General features: G+C 46.2%; 1 protein-coding gene across 1 annotated transcript in view; it reads right to left on the bottom strand.

The window, feature by feature from the left end:
- Window positions 1-255: 255 nt before the first annotated feature.
- The window catches only part of grk6 (G protein-coupled receptor kinase 6), a 55,997-nt gene continuing 35,709 nt past the window's right edge, over window positions 256-20,543 (bottom strand). Inside the window, exons 9-16 of the mRNA XM_020464370.2 lie at window positions 11,750-11,940; window positions 11,292-11,329; window positions 10,328-10,417; window positions 9,891-10,099; window positions 9,399-9,536; window positions 9,034-9,171; window positions 6,226-6,360; window positions 256-4,315 (exon numbers count right to left, since the gene is read on the bottom strand). Of these exons, the coding sequence (XP_020319959.1) occupies window positions 4,265-4,315; window positions 6,226-6,360; window positions 9,034-9,171; window positions 9,399-9,536; window positions 9,891-10,099; window positions 10,328-10,417; window positions 11,292-11,329; window positions 11,750-11,940 (990 nt within the window). The 3' untranslated portion in view covers window positions 256-4,264. The remainder of the gene's footprint in view (window positions 4,316-6,225; window positions 6,361-9,033; window positions 9,172-9,398; window positions 9,537-9,890; window positions 10,100-10,327; window positions 10,418-11,291; window positions 11,330-11,749; window positions 11,941-20,543) is intronic.

Below are 20,543 nucleotides of genomic sequence, written 5' to 3'. Positions count from 1 at the left end.
AAAAATGTATTCTGAATGGCTGGACCTGGTTCACCAGTGGGTGGGCCTATGCACTCCCACTGGGGAGCCAGGTCCAGCCATGATTGCGCCCCTGCCCAGTCATGTGAAATCCATAGATTAGGGCCTAATGAATGTATTTGTATTGACTGATTTCCTTATATGAACTGTAACTGAGTCAAAACGTTGAAATTGTTGCATGTTGGATTAATATTTGTGTTCGTTTGCAAGATTGAATTACACAAGACACGCCAAAGCTAAACAAAAAACGTTTTATTGAAGTAAAATACTTTGTTACATGGAGGTCCAGTTTGACTGGCCCTGACTAATGTACATGTTCACAGGCACCTACGGAGACAGGTTAGAGGCAGACAGTACGAGTTGATAGAACGGAAAGAGAGAGAGAGAACAAAAGAGCTCAAACAAACATCACATCAGAGTGATACATAGCATGTACATGGCACATGTTCACATCTTCCTCATTATTATCGTCAACGAGTCCACTTTCATCATTATCAACATTTGATCTTGATCATCATCATTATCCTCTCGGTTGCTTCCATTTGGCATGTAAACACAGTAGGACAACAGAGACCTACGTACTGGTCTCTAGTGACACACAGTACGACATTTGGTCTTGCAGAAGACAGTGTGGGAAGGCAATGGAGTCAGAGGAAGTTAACACGAATAAAGTCTCCAACCTTCCTGGGTTCAGGGAGGTATCACACACGCAACGTAACAAAAGTGGGGAAGTGGACTTCGATACAATAGATCAGACAAAGAATACCAAGTGCTTGATTTAATATGGTATTTAAAGGATATACAGTGGGGCAAAAAAGTATTTAGTCAGCCACCAATTGTGCAAGTTCTCCCACTTAAAAAGATGAGAGAGGCCTGTAATTTTCATCATAGGTACACCAAGTACGACAGACAAAATGAGAGAAAAAAATCCAGAAAATCACATTGTAGGATTTTTGATGAATTTATTTACAAATTATGGTGGAAAATAAGTATGTCTGTCATAGTTGAAGTGTACCTATGATGAAAATTATAGGCCTCTCATCTTTTTAAGTGGGAGAACTTGCACAATTGGTGGCTGACTAAATACTTTTTTGCCCCACTGTATGGACTTTCAGATACTTTTTTCCCCCTCCACCTCATACTCAAACATGTTCTCCAAGTGAAGTGTAACACAAAGTGTGCCTCCAAGGTGTGAGGGCTTAGTGCAGTCTGAACATAGTTGGCAAAATGTCAAGCGTATGGCAACACACCAAAAACATTTACAGAACACTGAAAGCAGTTTGGAAGCGAACACATAGGTAAAAACATTGAGCACATGATAAAAAAATAAATAACTGAAATAAAATGTAGAAGTATTGTACAGGTAGATAAAGATGGCAGGATAATGTTAGGAAGGAAGCACCTTACTAAAGACAAGACCAGTTTTACTGCCTAGCATTAGCATAGCCTAGCATTTCAGTTCAGCACATGGTGCAGCAAATAGCTTTTTACAGCTGCTGTAGCTCACCAGAAAGGCTTGTAGAATCACAGAAGGTGTGTAACACAATATAACAAACACACAGATAAATATTAAAAGCGTAAGTAAATGCCCCTGAACCCTTTGAAGTCAAAGTAAGGTATGTGACACACGAACTGGACAAGGCCATGACTTGACTGTCTGGCACTAACAGACGTTAACTGCCATTTTCACTTCACAGATAGTCTTTTCACATAGGGAACAGCGCTAGTATTTAACTGACATTCCAAACTTTGAACAAGCATATCTCCTGTCCCGTTTGAGCTTGAATTGTTGTTACTAATTGGCCCAAGGGGGTGCAGCATCATTAGTAGGGACAACATGTTTACTGTTGCCTTGTTTTGATTTACATTTGATTGCGTTGTCAAATAACATGAATTCAATGAGAAATCAACAAAAAATGTCACCATGTCATTGGATTTAGATGAAAAAAGTTGGGTGAAAAAAAGACAGAATTCCCTGACGTTGCTGACTTCTTGCAAATCCAATCAGTTTCCACGTTGATTCAACGTCATCACATAGATTTCTTTGTTGTTGTTGAATTCAGTTATTGCCCAGTGGGTCTATTTCATTCTTTACAGAGTTAAAAATCAAGTATATGTTTGGTAAATTGAACTGTTCTCATACCCACTGTCAAAACCTGTTGCTTTGTGCTCTCCTGTTGGGCTTGGAATACTAACAGAGATTTAGACATCCTCCTGATGTTCCGAGAACGTTCCAAGAACTCCCTTGTACAGTAGCACGTTCACTCATCATAACCAGGACAGAGCCTAGTACAGGGTTTCTCAAACTAGGTCTTGGGGATCCCAAGGCATTCTCGTATGGGTTTTTGCCCTTCCACTACACAGCTGATTCAAATCAAATCATCAAGCTTTGATTATTTGAATCAGCTGTGTTTATTTAATTTTTTACCTTTATTTTACTAGGCAAGTCAGTTAAGAACAAATTCTTATTTTCAATGACAGCCTAGGAACAGTGGTTTAACTGCCTGTTCAGGGGCAGAACAACAGATTTGTACCTTGTCAGCTCAGGGATTCAAACTCGCAACCTTTCGGTTACTAGTCCAACACTCTAACCACTAGGCTACCCTGTGTAATGCTAGAGCAAAAACCAAAACATGTAACCCCGCTGGTCCCCAGGACAGAGTTTGTGAAACACTGGTCTAGTGGTTATGGTAAAATATGGACACACACAAAACATCAGTGCATTTCAAGAAGAAAGTGTCAGAGGTGTGACAGAGAGGCCCTCCCTCCTCTCTCAATGTGTAAGCCTGACTCAGGAGCACATTGTAAAGAAAAGTCATAATAATCCGACTAGAAGTCCTGCCCTAGTATCACGGTGGAGCTGTTGTTGTTGTGGTTTTAACTTTACACCGGTTAAAAAAAGTCATATTGCTAAATAAACAAAAGTAGCATAACTTTACACAGTACAGTACGGTATTGACTGGAATGTAGGCAAGTTCATCTGAGAATCACACACAATAAAACACAATTCAATGAGAGATGGAGATGGTAAGAGGAGTTTTGGACGTCTCTTTCACTTCCGTTGGGAGTGCCGAGGTTTCCATGGAGATGGCTTAACCTCTCCGTAACCTCTCCCTTCCCCTTTGACCCCTCTTCCTCAGTCTGATAGAGTCTCTGGTCAGGAGGGTTCAGCGGGGGATACCATAGTCTGTCAGGGAGCTCAGTCCTATTATAGTCCCACATCCACAAGGAGAATCCCACTGAGTTACATAATGCACAGACACACATCAGCATGGCAAAGGAACACATGAGGTACAACAACGGCAGAGGAGACAGGAGAGAGAGAGAGAGAGAGAGAGAGAGGCAGCATGGTCTGAAGCACCTTGAATGGGAAGGACTTAATTATTCAAATATTTTGAGGATTAAAACAAACCAGTTTGGTCATAAGTGCACCGCTAAATTAAACTCAGGAGCTCTGTGACAAAAGTGTAGCAATCTAGAGGATGCCATGGTATAGGAAACTCCAAGGCCATTCTCGGCTATCCACGTGTTACGAAAAGGTCCCTTTTGGCAATTGAAATACTGTACTATAACGCAGGGCGTTTTTAGAAAATTCCCTTCTCTAGCTCATAATGTGGTTGGGAACTAACATGCTTTTTACCTAAACCCAGATTCTTAGGAAGACACATTTGGGACTTTAGAGGTCACATATATGGTACACTTCTTTGCACTTACATATGCATCGTTCAGTCATATCTATTTGGCTTACATCAAATGTCTCTAGATAGAACCCTAAAATGTACATATCACCTCATACTAAGAGTTCACCTCAGTCTTCAATTTCCTTTTAAGCCTACGCTTCACACAAATATCCTAATTTGATTGTCTAGAATTGCACGAAGTAAATATTAATAATATATATTTTGAATATACATTTAAAATAAAATAAAAATTGTTCGCAATCTGAGCCCAGTCGACACTTTTTATAAGACAAAGAAAAGGAGAAAGAAAAAGAGGCTTGCGATATCGGCTGAGAACAACATCAACAAATGAGATGTGGGGATGACAGTATGGTCACAGCTGTTGTTGCCATGCATGAAAATGTGGACGGATTCTGAAACATGATTATATTTAAATAACATGGACTTTATGGCTATATATTGAAAATATACATGCCAATATTTATATAGAACTATCTTAAAAATACAAATGTGCAAAATTTGTAAACAAATGAGATCCTCGGTGAGGCTGGGATGAGGGTGCTCAGTCACAGCCTGGTGGGCTCCTCATCACTGTCGCTGCAGTTTCCACAGCAGTCCTGACAGAGGGCGACAGAGAGCAGGCAATTATCAGGAGGCCCAAAGATAAGTTTATGAGGACAAGTATTGTTAAGGAGACAGGAAACCATAATGTAAGCTTCAGGAGCATGATCTGACAATTCATCTCGATGGTTGTACAGTCGTCTCAAATAAAACTGTTACTCTGGACCCTGATCACTCTTGACGAACATATCAAGAATATTTCCATATTCCTAACATTGCAAAAATCTGAAACTTTTTGTCCGAAAATAATGCAGAAAAGCTAAGCCATGCTTCTGTCATTTATAGGTTAGACTACTGCAATGCTCTACTCTCCGGGCTACCCGGATAAAGCACTAAATAAACTTCAGTTAGTGCTAAACACAGATACTAGAATCTTGACTAGAACCAAACATGAGCTCATACTACTCCAGTGCTAGCTTCTCTACACTGGCTTCCTGTTAACGCAATGGCTGATTTCAAGGTTTTACTGCTAACCTACAAAGCTTTACATGGACTGGCTCCTACCCATCTCTCCAATTTGGTCCTGCCGTACATACCTACACGTACGCTACGGTCAAAAGACGCAGGCCTCATTGTCCCTAGGATTTCTAAGCAAACAGCTGAAGGCAGGCTATAGAGCTCAATTGTTATGGAATGATCCATGTGAGACCGAGACTCGTTCTCGACCTTTCAGTCTTTACTGAATACTCATCTCTTCAGTAGGTCCTATGATTGAGTGTAATCTGTCCCAGGTGTGCAAAGGTGAACGGCAAGGCTCTGGAGTGACAAACCGCCCTGCTGTCTCTGCCTTGCCAGCTCCCCTCTCTCCACTGCGATTCTCTGCCTCTGACCTATTACGGGGGCTGCGTCACTGGTTAATGAGTGCTCTTCCATGCCGTTCCTAGGAGGGGTGCATCACGTCGTGCCAGGCTTTTTTCGCTATACTCGACTTGAGTGGTTGAGTCACTGACATGATCTTCCCGTCGGGTTTTGCGCCCCCTCGGGCTCGTGCGGTTGTGGAGATCTTCGTGGGCTATACTCAGCCTTGTCTCAGGGTAATAAGTTGGTGATCTGTTGATATCCCTCTATTGGTGTGGGGGCTGTGCTTTGGCAAAGTTGGTGGGGTTATATCCTGCCTGGTTGGCCTTGTCCGAAGGTATCTTCGGACAGGGAGACAGTGACAGCCTCCAGTATCTATGCTGCAATAGTCTATGTGCCGGGGGGCTAGGGTCAGTCTGTCCTATTTGGTGAAATGCTCCTGTTTTATCTGGTGTCCTGTGTGAATGTATGTACGCTCTCTCCCTCTTCTCTTCTGCTGCCCCCTCCACCCCAACTGACATATACTCCTGAGGTGCTGAGCTGTTGCACCCTCCACAACCACTGTGATTGTTATTTGACCCTGCTGGTCATCTATGAATGTTTGAACGTCTTGAAGAACGATCTGGCCTTAATAGCCATGTACTCTTATAATTTCCACCCGGCACAGCCAGAAGAGAACTGGCCAACCCGCAGAGCCTGGTTCTTCTCAGAGCTTGGTTTCCTCTTAGGTTTCTGCCTTTCTAGGGAGTTGTTCCTAGCCACTGTGCTTCTATATCTGCATTGCTTGCTGTTTGGGGTTTTAGGTTGGTTTTCTGTATAAGCACTTTGTGACATCTGCTGATGTAAAAAGGGCTATATTTGATATGATGTACTACAGTACCCATACTGCTCATTGTGATATCTTACACAGAGCATTATGGGTGATGTAGTACATCGTGCTACAATAGGTGCATTCTGGTTTATCAAAAAATACCCATAGTCAATAAGAATCCATACACCTACAGCCCAAAACATACAGAGACCTAACAAATCAAGTATAAAATATAATGTAGAATCGATGATACACACAACGCTGATGTTCTAGGTTTAATAAGGTTGAGGATCTAACCTGTCTCCCAAAAAGCCTCTGTAGCAGCCCCTGTTTAGGAGCAGGCGAGGGCTGTCCTCTCCAGTCCAGGTCCGGGGGAACTGTCCCATCCGTATGAAACACGTTGAGCTCCTGAAAGCACTCGGACTCAATCATCTGGAACCAGAAAAAACAATCTGATCACAACCTCAAACCCCAAATCCATAGTTTAACAGCTTCACTGATAAAGGGACATGTCAGGGTAAATAACAGCTTCACTGATAAAGGGACATGTCAGGGTAAATAACAGCTTCACTGATAAAGGGACATGTCAGGGTAAATAACAGCTTCACTGATAAAGGGACATGTCAAGGTAAATAACAGATTCACTGATAAAGGGACATGTCAGGGTAAATAACAGCTTCACTGATAAAGGGACATGTCAGGGTAAATAACAGCTTCACTGATAAAGGGACATGTCAAGGTAAATAACAGCTTCACTGATAAAGGGACATGTCAAGGTAAATAACAGCTTCACTGATAAAGGGACATGTCAGGGTAAATAACAGCTTCACTGATAAAGGGACATGTCAAGGTAAATAACAGCTTCACTGATAAAGGGACATGTCAGGGTAAATAACAGCTTCACTGATAAAGGGACATGTCAAGGTAAATAACAGATTCACTGATAAAGGGACATGTCAAGGTAAATAACAGCTTCACTGATAAAGGGACATGTCAAGGTAAATAACAGATTCACTGATAAAGGGACATGTCAAGGTAAATAACAGCTTCACTGATAAAGGGACATGTCAAGGTAAATAACAGCTTCACTGATAAAGGGACATGTCAAGGTAAATAACAGCTTCACTGATAAAGGGACATGTCAGGGTAAATAACAGCTTCACTGATAAAGGGACATGTCAAGGTAAATAACAGCTTCACTGATAAAGGGACATGTCAGGGTAAATAACAGCTTCACTGATAAAGGGACATGTCAAGGTAAATAACAGCTTCACTGATAAAGGGACATGTCAAGGTAAATAACAGCTTCACTGATAAAGGGACATGTCAAGGTAAATAACAGCTTCACTGATAAAGGGACATGTCAGTGTAAATAACAGCTTCACTGATAAAGGGACATGTCAAGGTAAATAACAGCTTCACTGATAAAGGGACATGTCAAGGTAAATAACAGCTTCACTGATAAAGGGACATGTCAAGGTAAATAACAGCTTCACTGATAAAGGGACATGTCAAGGTAAATAACAGCTTCACTGATAAAGGGACATGTCAGGGTAAATAACAGCTTCACTGATAAAGGGACATGTCAGGGTAAATAACAGCTTCACTTATAAAGGGACATGTCAGGGTAAATAACAGCTTCACTGATAAAGGGACATGTCAGGGTAAATAACAGCTTCACTGATAAAGGGACATGTCAGGGTAAATAACAGCTTCACTGATAAAGGGACATGTCAGGGTAAATAACAGCTTCACTGATAAAGGGACATGTCAGGGTAAATAACAGCTTCACTGATAAAGGGACATGTCAGGGTAAATAACAGCTTCACTGATAAAGGGACATGTCAGGGTAAATAACAGCTTCACTGATAAAGGGACATGTCAAGGTAAATAACAGCTTCACTGATAAAGGGACATGTCAGGGTAAATAACAGCTTCACTGATAAAGGGACATGTCAAGGTAAATAACAGCTTCACTGATAAAGGGACATGTCAGGGTAAATAACAGCTTCACTGATAAAGGGACATGTCAGGGTAAACAACAGCTTCACTGATAAAGGGACATGTCAGGGGAAATAACAGCTTCACTGATAAAGGGACATGTCAGGGTAAATAACAGCTTCACTGATAAAGGGACATGTCAGGGTAAATAACAGCTTCACTGATAAAGGGACATGTCAGGGTAAATAACAGCTTCACTGATAAAGGGACATGTCAGGGTAAATAACAGCTTCACTGATAAAGGGACATGTCAGGGTAAAAGACTTTGAGACGGCGTACTAAACGGCACCCTATTACCTACATAGTGCACTACTTGGGCCCTGGTCAAAAGTACTGGACTACATAGGGAATAGGGTGCTTTTTGGGATGCACCCTGAGTGTTTTTTGCCAGGATATTGATCAGAACATCAGTGTGATGAAAGTGAAGGCCATCTTGATAGGAAGGGGAAGAGCACTAAAATAGGAGTCATTTGGCCAGTGTCTCTGTCGGCCATAGCTGATGGCAAAATAACTGACTGACACTCTTTGTCTTTGAAATGACTCAAAGTAAATGTGGTGTTTTAAAACAGGCTGATGTCAAATCTAACCACATCAGTGATTCAGAAGACTTAATTTGATACTTTCTAAGGCTTTGTCCCAAATGGCAGCCTATTCCCTATACAGTGCACTACTTTTAACCAGAGCCCTGTGTCTTATTGGTGCCAAAGCAGCTGTTTTGATACAAATCACAAGTTTCTTTTATAACCCACTGCTATCTCATTTGGCCCGGTGTCGGTCTAAACTGCTACAGACAGTAGCCTGCAGTATTCTCTGGACTACGACCCCATTAGCCTACAAAAACATGTTTTCTGACCTCCTTAGTAAATATGGGTCTTTGTGGCTTGACCTAGTGCCTCTATATTGGGCCTTTCCTAAATATTGCTTGGTTGTATACCTGGGGGATAGTGTCTAGCGTCTGAATATGAGAGTCTTCATATTGCATGAGACAAGTTACAATTAACTGACTTGTCCAGGACGTTACGTGATGTGAAACAGGTTCATAGATGAAAAGATTGAGTACAGGTTGCTTCCTTTTGGTGCGTGTGTTATTGTGTGACCTCTGACCTCCATTTGCCAGGGGATGGACACACTGCCTGTGGACACTTTACAGTAGAATGAGTCATCTTTGGGCTCCAACTCCACCCCCTTGACCGTGGAGAACTGCTCAATGTCCAGCACGTCCTTACAGTAAATGGCCTGGGGCTGGGGAAGCAAACAACAATGTATGTCTGCTGAACATCCTGTGTTGCATGCACTGTACATTTATGTAATCATGTGCTTGTGCTCTGACAATGCCTTCTTAACTACTCTTGAGGGGATTAATAAGGACATATGGCATATAAACACATCCGTGCACATACACTATAACATCAATAAGTGGAGGCAGCTGATTCATCCTATACGAGAAGACTACCATGATGTTTCCTTACATCAGGGGTGAAGGGGGCCTTCAGCCTGCCAGCTTTCAGCCTCTTGAAGTTGATGGATCGGAAGATGGGGTGGGCCTTCACCTCCGTAGCCCCCTCCCCCTGGCAGCCCAGCCTCTCACTGGGCTCTTTAGCCAGCAGCTGGGCAGAGACATGAGAGAGTGACAGCAGTGTTACTAAGCAACAAAGTAAATATGTTATATTGTTATACTGTTGAATTATGCACTGATCTGCTGTATGTGTTTGGAGTTAGTTTTAAAATCATGACAGACAACCTTCTTTGCTTATGACATTACAAGCCATAGAAAACCTGAATAAAAGCGTCCTTCATGCATGTACATCATGAATGAAAATCTGTGGAAAACATGACGCTGCCTTTACAAATAAATTATTACCCTAAAGATATATTTTGATATGCAAAGCAAATGCCTGTGCCAACCGACAACAAAGCATGATCCCATGTTGACAATATGAGGAGGTACTGTAGTCAGGTACCATTTTGCAGAGGGACTTGGCGTCCTCTGAGAACTTGTCTGAGTACTCCTCCTCCACGTCTCTGACCAGCCTCTCCACGTCCTCACGTTTGATCTTCTTCTTGCGCTGCTGGAAGGGAGACTGGCCCTCGATCATCTCATACAGCAGACAGCCCAGCGCCCACCAGTCTGGGCTGAATGTGTAGCGCTCATTCTTCACCACCTCTGGAGCTGACACACACACACACACAGACACACACACACACACACACATTAGGATGATCGGCCCACAGGCACGCATGCACGTGTATACACACGTAGACCCACGTACACCCAGAGACATGATTACAGATAATGAAAGTACCATTTACATTTGTACTGTTCATTATACAGTACAGTAACAGTATTTGAAAAAAAGTGTTGAATATCTTTTGCTGAATGGTGTTGAATGGTGCTTACCCATGTACCCTACAGTGCCCACCCGACCCTTGATGGACTCTTCCTCGGGAACGTGGACTGCCAAGCCCAGGTCTGATATCCGGATATGACCTAAAGGAACACGGCACAACACGCACTGTTACAGTACACTACCACCTAATGCTGAAACAGTTCACCTTATGTCATATCACATGCGATCCCCACAAAAGATGCATCTCAATCGAGATTTCTGAATATGACATGAAACAACATACATACAGTATCACAGACACATAACATAATACACCTCAAGGCTGTGACACTTAACCTGATTTGTCATATGACATGCTATCCCCACAGATTATGCATATCAATGGATATGGCCAATCACGATGCAACAAAACAAGACATACGGTCTTACATATAACACACCTCAACGCTGTGACATTCAACCATATGTCATATAACATGCTATCTCCAGTCTGGAGTCTGGACCACAGACTATGTATATCAGGGCATCCTGGAGTAAAGTAAATAAGTAAATCTTATGAAAGCCATGTACCTTGGAAACCTTATGTTGTTTGCTAAAGAGCACTACTCAGTGGCCGCAGGCTTCATTGACAACCTTGAAAGAAAGCAGGAGCCCTCCGGTCTTGAGAGAGGTCTTGTGATAGACAATGTACTCCCTCTATTGGTGAATTACAGAACGACAGCCTCGGTTCACACATGCAGTAAAGGCAGTAGTTACTGTACCAACTCTGGTTACAGAGAGCTATAGTGTGTGTAGGCTTTTGTTCCAGCCCATCACTAACACACCTGATATATTATTCAATTAATCATCAAGAACTTGATTAGTTTAATCAAGTGTTTTAAAGTAGTGCTCGGCTGGACCAATAACATTGTTCCAGGACCATGGGGTGGTCTCCAGGACCAGGGATGGTCCATAAAACATTTATTTACTTGTATAGTGGGCATTTATATTATTTCCATCTCTATCTTTACTCACCATGGTCATCCAATAGTATGTTTTCAGGCTTCAGGTCCCTGGAAAAAGACAGCAATACCAGGAGTTATAAAACCAATAACTAACTTCTCTCTCTTCCATCAGCCTTGTGAGCAGCTGACAGACAGATTTACAAAACTTTGAAAGCTCTCTGCTCTTTGTCTTCCTTTGTCTCTCTTTCTCTCTCCCAACGTCTTGCCATCTATTGTTCTCCCAATCTCTCACTCCCTCCTATCTATCTCTCTCTCCATCCACTCTTGTAAGCTGATAGTTGTGTAAACACTAAATATGCTCCATAAAGTTCCTGTAGCCTTGTACGCAGGAAGTCGAGTACCCGCTGAACCATTCTATCAGAACAGCCTTGTGTGTGTGTGTGTGTGTGTGTGTGTGTGTGTGTGTATTTCTCTGTGTGTGTGTGTGTGTCTGTTCCTGTGTGTGAGTGTGCCTGTGTGTAGCCTCACCTGTAGACGATCCTCTCTCTGTGCAGGTCCTCCAGGCCACAGGCCAGCTCTGCAGAGTAGAACACAGCCCTCTTCTCCTCGAAGCCGGCCTCTCCCATGTGATAGATGTGGAACTTGAGGTCTCCCCCGTTCATCAGAGTGAGCACTAGACACAGAGCGTCCTTTGTCTCATACGCGTACGCTAGACTCACCTTCAAGACACACAGACAACATGGCCGTATGCATTAGGCACCAAACAGATGAAAACAAAACAAAACTGACTAAAATGTGGAGTCATTACCTGAACTTGTTCAATAAGAAGTGTTTTTTTTGTTGCATTTTGTTGCAAAACGTTTCTCTCATTCTGCTATGGTGTGCCCTAATGAATAGGACACTTGGCTAAGAGACCAGTTTGAAAATCATATTTCTACTACTTCTAATATACACAATTAACAAAGCTATGAGGTAGGAGAAGGAGAGTAGCATTTGTGCCACTTTTGGCTAGCACATTGGACCATTTATTTTGGACAACTAAAATATGTTGAAATTATGTGTGGGGTCACTTGAAATGAAAACAAACCCAACTGAATCAAACCCTGATGTTATCTTTTAATTAATAGTGTTATTCTTCTTATTATTATTATGATCTGAGTTATTAGACAGTAGTCTGGAAGAGCCATCTAGACTCAAATGGTCAACATTTTTAATGTTGCTGTCAAAAGCTGAGTTGGGTCAACAGTTTTGTTGCGGTCAACAGTTTAGTTGTGGTCAACAGTTGAATTCATTGAGGTCAGTCAACTTGACATCTATACAAGGAAAAATGAGTAAGTGGTGCATCATATATGAATGTAGTTCAGTTGAATTACAATACAAAACATTAATAACACCTGCTCTTTCCAAGACAGACTGACCAGGTAAATCCAGGGAAAAGCTATGATCCCTTATTGATGTCACTTGTTAAATCTACTTCAGTCAGTGTAGACGAAGGGGAGGAGACAGGTTAAAGAAAGATTTTTAAGCCTTGAGACAATTGAGACATGGATTGTGTGTGTGCCATCCAGAGGATGACTGGGCAAGGCAAAAGATTTTAAGTGCCTTTGAACAGGGTATGGTAGCAACTCAATATTAGGAAGGTGTTCTTAATGTTTTGTGCACTCAGTGTATACTACATACAGTACCAGTCAAAAGTTTGGACATACAGTGGGGCAAAAAAGTATTTAGTCAGCCACCAATTGTGCAGGTTCTCTCACTTAAAAAGATGAGAGAGGCCTGTAATTTTCATCATAGGTACACTTCAACTATGACTGTAACGGCGTTCTTCGCTTGTCAAAAGAGATTCGGACCGAAATGCAGCGTGGTGGTTAATCATGATCTTTAATGAAGAAAATGACGATACATGAAATAACTTAATAAATACAAAAAACAACAAATGGAACGTGAAATCTAATACAGCCTATCTGGTGAACACTACACAGAGACAGGAACAATCACCCACGAAATACAAAGCGAACTCAGGCTACCTAAATACGGTTCCCAATCAGAGGCAACGAGAAGCACCTGACCCTGATCGAGAACCGCCTCAGGCAGCCAAGCCTACACTCGACACACCCCTAATCAACCACAATCCCAATGCCTACAAAAAAAAACAATACGACAACACAATAACCCATGTCACACCCTGGCCTGAACAAATAATTAAAGAAAACACAAAATACTAAGACCAAGGCGTGACAGAACCCCCCCCCCCAAGGTGCGGACTCCCGGACGCACCTCAAAACCATAGGGAGGGTCCGGGTGGGCGTCTGTCCATGGTGGCGGCTCCGGCTCGGGATGTGGACCCCACTCCATAAATGTCATAGTTCCTCCCCTTCGCGTCCTGGGATAATCCACCCTCGCCGCCGACCATGGCCTAATAGTCCTCACCCAGAACCCCACAGAACTGAGGAGCAGCTCGTGACTGAGGGGCATCTCGGGACTGAGGGACAGCTCGGGACTGAGGGGCAGCTCGGGACTGAGGGGCAGCTCGGGACTGAGGCAGCTCGGGACTGAGTGGCAGCCCGGAACTGAGGGGCAGCCCGGAACTGAGGGGCAGCCCGGGAACTGAGGTGAAGCCCAGTACTGAGAGGAAGCCCAGTACTGAGAGGAAGCCCAGTACTGAGATGAAGCTCAGGTAGGTAGTAGGCTCCGGTAGATCCTGGCTGGCTGGCGGATCTGGAAGATTCAGGTTGACTAGCAGATCTGGAAGATTCTGGTTGACTAGCAGATCTGGAAGATTCTGGTTGACTGGCGGATCTAGCTGCTCCATGCAGGCTGACAGCTCCTTGCAGACTGACAGCTCCTTGCAGACTGACAGCTCCTTGCAGACTGACAGCTCCCTGCAGACTGACAGCTCCCTGCAGACTGACAGCTCTGACTGCTCCATGCAGGCTGACAGCTCCTTGCAGACTGGCAGCTCCTTGCAGACTGGCAGCTCCTTGCAGACTTGCAGACTGACAGCTCTGACTGCTCCATGCAGGCTGACAGCTCCTTGCAGACTGGCAGCTCCTTGCAGACTGACAGCTCCTTGCAGACTGACAGCTCCCTGCAGACTGGCAGCTCCTTGCAGACTGACAGCTCTGACTGCTCCATGCAGGCTGACAGCTCCTTGCAGACTGACAGCTCCTTGCAGACTGGCAGCTCCTTGCAGACTGGCAGCTCCTTGCAGACTGGTAGCTCCCTGCAGACTGGCAGCTCCTTGCAGACTGGCAGCTCCTTGCAGACTGGCAGCTCCTTGCAGACTGGCAGCTCCTTGCAGACTGGCGGCTCCTTGCAGACTGGCAGCTCCTTGCAGACTGACAGCTCCCTGCAGACTGGCAGCTCCTTGCAGACTGACAGCTCTGACTGCTCCTTGCAGACTGGCAGCTCCTTGCAGACTGGCAGCTCCTTGCAGACTGGCAGCTCTGGCTGCTTCATGCAGACTGACAGCTCTGACTGCTCCATGCAGGCTGACAGCTCCTTGCAGACTGGCAGCTCCTTGCAGACTGGCAGCTCCTTGCAGACTGACAGCTCCTTGCAGACTGGCAGCTCCTTGCAGACTGACAGCTCCTTGCAGACTGGCAGCTCAGGCTGCTTCAAACAGGCAGGAGGCTCCGGCAGCGCAGGAGAGGAGGAAAACGCTGGAGAGGCGAGGCGCACTGTAGGCCTGATGCGTGGTGCGGGCACTGGTGATACTGGAGCGAGGACACGCACAGGAAGCCTGGTGCGGGGAGCTGCTACCGGAGGACTGGTGTGTGGAGGTGGCACAGGATGTGCAAGGCTAGGGATGTGCACAGGAGGCCTGGTGCGTGAGGCTGGCACCAACTTCACCAGCCGACTAACACGCACCTCAGGACGAGTATGGAGCGCTAACTCAGGTGCCATCAAATCCCCGACACGATCCGTCGGACGAATATGATATCTATAGCACCAAGCTAGCAACTCCCTCATTACTCTCCACTCCACTTTCCCCATTAACTCCTTCACAGTCTCATCTTCGCTCACCTCTAACACCGGCTCTGGTTCTGGTCTCCACCTTGGCTCCTCACGATAAACAAGGAGAGTTGGCTCAGGTCCATCTCCTGACTCAGCCACTCTCCCTCTGAGCCCCCCCCCCCAATACATTTTTTGGGGTGACTCTCGGGTTTCGCTCTGCGCCGCCGTGTCTGTTTTTCTAACTCCATTCGCCTATAGCCTTCTTCGCACTGCTTTAGCGAATCCCATACGGGCTCCTGCACTCTCTCTGGGTCGGCCGCCCACCTCTCGATTTCTTCCCACGTCGTATACTCCATGCCATTGCTGTCCATAACGTCCTCCTTTCGCTTTTCCTGCCTGTTACCACGCCGCTCGGTCCGTATGTGGTGGGTGATTCTGTAATGGCGTTCTTCGTTTGTCAAAAGAGAGTCGGACCGAAATGCAGCGTGGTGGTTAATCATGATATTTAATGAAGAAAGTGACGATACATTAAATAACTTAATAAATACAAAAAACAACAAACGGAACGTGAAACCTAATTACAGCCTATTGTTTTTATTTTTATAAAAAATAATTTATTACCTTCAATACCATTCATTCTTTACAACTCATAATTTTCATACATACTCCAACAATGGTATTTTAATTTAACTAAACAAAACAAAAACCCCAAACAAACCTCAGGGGAGCATCTTCCCTCCCCGTCACCCTACAAACTACCTTTCCCTATCTCCCCGTCCCTAATCTATCCCCTTACAAATCTAAATGACACCCAGCCCTAAACCCCCCTTCCACCTCTCCCGAGCAGCATGCTGCCCCCACTTCCTCTCCTCCCTCTTCATCCTCCCCCTCAAATCTCCTTCCACCCTCCTCACTATCCCTTCCACCCCCCAATCTCTCCCTGTCTTCACCATGTTCTGCCTGGCTTCCCACAGCCCCCGTTTAAAGAGACTCATGAGAAGGCAGAGCAGAAACCTGTCCCTATCCGTCCCTCTCGCTCTCCCCACACCTCTCTCTAACCTGGGCCACGTCAATACAAAATCCCCCCTTACCAAACCTAACAACACCCGTGCCCTAGCCAATACTACTCCGGCAAAGGCACAGTCCCAAAAGACATGGCGCACAGTCTCCTCCCTGCCACAAGAGGATCTTGGACAGGTGGGGGATTGCACCAAACTATACCGGTACAAGATGGAACGTACCGGCAAGCACATATGGAGGCTCAACCAATTCAGGTCCTTGAGCCTGTTGTCCAGACCCCGCGCCTGCACTCCCTCCCAGACCACTTCCGAGATTCCCACTACAGGCGCTGGACTCCCTGCCTTTAAGACCTCCTCGTACAGGTGCTTGTGATCTAAACCTACTCGGGCAACTTCAACCTCAGGGTGTGCACGCAGCCACTTGGCCGCATGACCAAAGTGCCACGGCAGCTGTTCCGCCCGAGGACCCGTGTTAGACCACACCATTACGCTTCTCGCCTGATACGAGAAGAACACCCGCAGTAGGTAACCGGACGGGTGTATCACTGGATGAGCAAGCTCCGTTAACAAGAAAGAAACAAAAATTGCGTCCAGCTTGAGGGGGAAATGTGGTACCCCCCTACCTCCCTCCCTGATGGGACAGAGCATGCGTGCCCTGGCGACCCACTCGCACCTGCCACTCCACATGAACTGAAACACAAGCCTCACTAGAGGCCTCCTCAGACAAGCCGGCAATGGGTAGACGTACGCCAAATACAAAAGAGACGGCAACACATCCACCTTTAGGACCAGGACTTTGCCCATAAAAGACAAATACCTAGCCTTCCACATTGCTAGCTTCCTCTGTACCACTGCGATACGCATGTTCCAGTTTAGCGTCGCTGAGCCGGAGGTCTCAAAATGGACCCCGAGAATCCTCAGGGCCCCCTCACAGAGAGATAACCCCCCGGGCACATCCGTTCTACCGCGCCATCTACCGAAAAACTTGACGGAAGACTTTGCATGGTTCAGAACCGCTCCCGACGCTCGGGTGAAATCCCCAAAGATGGCAAGGGAACTTGTCAGGCACGAGTGTCGTCGGCGTACTGCGTCATCTTAACACGCAGCCCACCACTTCCAGGGATCAACAAGCCTTCCACCCCTGTGTCTGCCCTAATGGCAGCCCCCAGAGGCTCCATGTACAGAACGAAGAGGAGAGCCGAGAGTGGGCACCCCTGCCTGACCCCAGACGAGAGGTCAAAAACGTCACCCAAGTGACTATTTACACTAACTCGGCACCCCGCTCCGACATATAATGTACGAATCCATCCTATGAACTTCTCCCCAAATCCTAATCGACCTAACACTCTGAATAAAAAGGATCTATTCACGCGATCAAAGGCTTTCGCCTGATCTAGCGCTGCTACCATTAAAGGCAGTCCTCTATCTTCAACCCAAGCGATGGAGTCCCTGATTAACTGTAGGTTCCATCTAATAGAGCGGCCCTCTACCCCGCACGTCTGATCCTCATGAACGACGTAGGGAAGGGCTGTGCGCAACCGGTCTGCTAAAACCTTTGCAAGTAGCTTGTAATCTACGCACAGCATGGTCAAAGGCCGCCAGTTGCCAAGGTCTGTTACTTCCCCCTTCTTATATAAAAGTGACAGCACACCAACAGCCATTGATCCCCCCGGGACCCCCGTCTCAAGGATGGCCTTCAAGACTTCGAGGACCACTGGTCCAAGTATACCCCAAAACTTGAGATAAAACTCAGCCGGCAGCCCATCCATCCCAGGCACCTTCCATTTTCCCATCCTCCTAAGAGCGCTCTCAACCTCTTCTAGTGAAATCTGGGCCTCCATCACTTCTCTAATGTCCTCCGGCAACCGCCTGGACAAGTGTTCTAAAAACACATTTCCCTGCTCTACATCTATTTCCCTTTCCTTAAATAAACCTTGGAAATGATCAGTTGTCACCCTGACCATATCCTCTGGTTCTCTAACTATACTACCATTTTCTTCCCTAATGCCATGCATTACCTTCCTACTCTGTCTGGCCCTAACCGACTTAAAGAACATAGCGGAACAAGTCTCATTGTGTTCTAGAAAGCCACTATGCGCACGCTCCAGGAAAGCTCGAGCCTTCCGCTCCTGCAACTCCCTGAGCTGCGCCTTTAGGGTAGCGGATCTCTCCCAGTCAAACGACCCGCCGAGGTTGCCTGCCTCATACTCGAGTTCAATTAACCTTTGGATACGATCCACCTCCCTCCTCTCCTCCCTTTTTTTCCTCTTGCAATACCCTATTATAAAAGCCCTAATCCTCACCTTAACTAATTCCCACCACTCTAACACCCCCTCGCACATGGACCGGAGGCCTTCAAGCCTCCAAAAGAAATCATAAAACCCGTCAACAAAAGCCTGCTCCTCCAGCACATCCCGATCTAACTTCCAGTACCCCCTACCAAAGAGGCAGACTGGCGACCCCACCTGCAGGAGCACCCCGTCGTGATCCGAAAAGAAAACAGGCAACAGCCGCCCAGACAACTTACCCAAAGACCTGGGTACAAAAATATAGTCGAGCCTCCGCTCAACCCCCCTGGAGTTGCGCCATGTAGGACCGGCCATTTTCGGAGTAGTGTGCAGACCACCATCAACCAGACCATGGCAAGCCATTAGCCTGGTAATGGCGCCTGCACTGCTATCCCCCTATTCCTAAATCTGTATTAAAATCCCCCCCTATCACTAATTTCCTATTTGTGACACACAGGGGCGTCACACAGTCCACCATCTCCCTCCTGTCTGCCACCACCTGTGGCCCATACACCACCACTAATCTAAATTTACAATCCCTTATCGTGACATCCACCCCTATAACCCTCCCCTGCATTACCACAAAAGAATCCTCCACTTTTACCTGTCTGTGCCCACACAAAATCCCTACCCCCGATGAGTGCACCCCCCCAATACCCCAAACCGACTCCCCCTTGTCCCACTCCCTCTTAAACCTACTAACATCCCCTCCATCCCTCAGGTGAACCTCCTGTAAAAAACAAAAATCAAACCCCACACCCTCCAAATAACTAAAAACCGCCCTCCTCTTAACAAAATCCCTTAAACCCCTTACATTTAAAGTAACAAAAGTAAAATTAGACCCCATGAAAGAATCAAATAAAAACATGTAATACACTCAAATTCTAAACCCAGACAGAAAAAAAATCAAAAACAGGAGACTCACCCGATGCTCCCCTGCTCCATATCTACCGGTGAAAACACCATCCGTACTCCCGACATCCCCCCCTCTTCCTCCATCTCACCAACCCAGGATGCAGGAATAGTGTTTGGCTCCGGGGTGCCCTGCACCCTGGGTCTACCCCCACAATCCTCCCCCTCCCCAGTGCTGCAGCTGGATTGAAAAAAAATCGGGGAGGCTGAGTCCCCAAACAAAAAACTCCCCACCTCCTCCTGTACCCAGTCCTGAGTCTTGTTAGGTGTGTCCCCACCCAACAGAAGTTGAGGGCCTGGGGAAACCAGCAGCAACCCAGAGGTTTCTCCCACCCCCATCACTCTCTTGGCCATCCCCTCCCTCTCACTGTCGGCCAATCGCACCCTCCTCTTCATTCTCTTCTTTGGTGATGGCGGCAGTGGAGAGATACCACCCTCCCCCCCCCCCACCAGCTCCTCCACCATACCCCTCATCTCTTCCACCAGGGCACTTTCCCCCCAGTCCACTTGCTCTTCCACCGTCTCCTTCTCCAACACTCCTCCCTCGCTTTCTTCTCTCTCATGCTCCTCCACTCGGTTGCCTTCTTCCGCCGCTTTTCCTGGTTCTCCTACTCCCGTGCCTTCCGTTTCCTTCTCTCTTCCATCCGCCGCTTCTTGCTCCTCCTCCTTCCTTGCGGCTTTCCCCTCTGGACCTGTACTCTGGTCATGAGGCTTGCTTCCTTCCCCTCCTCTTCTTCCCCCATCCCCCGCTCCTGCTCCCCCCCCAGCCGCAGACGCATATGACCTCTGACGAGCCGGGCACCCCCGCCACAGGTGTGCTGACGAGCCACACCCGTGGCACGCCTTAGGCTTGTCACAATCCTTCGCCTCGTGTTCCTCAGATCCACAAAATCTGCATTTTCTTGTGCTGCACGAGGCGAATATGTGGCCGTAGGCCATACAGCGCCTGCAAAATGGGGGCTGACGTGCATAAAACAACGTCCCCCTGTCAGCCCCTAGGGAGAACATAGCAGGAGGATGGAGGTAGCCACCATGTCCCTTTGGGTCCTCTCTGAGGAGGGCCTGGAAGCCTCTCCTCCCATTCCAAAACCCAAGGGAGCTTTGAGGTGCCTTGCTGAGGAGACGTTATCCATGTATCTCCCCAGA

Source organism: Oncorhynchus kisutch, linkage group LG28 (assembly GCF_002021735.2).
Source record: "Oncorhynchus kisutch isolate 150728-3 linkage group LG28, Okis_V2, whole genome shotgun sequence".
NCBI lineage: Eukaryota > Metazoa > Chordata > Actinopteri > Salmoniformes > Salmonidae > Oncorhynchus > Oncorhynchus kisutch.
This window is presented reverse-complemented; position numbering and strand designations above follow the sequence as displayed.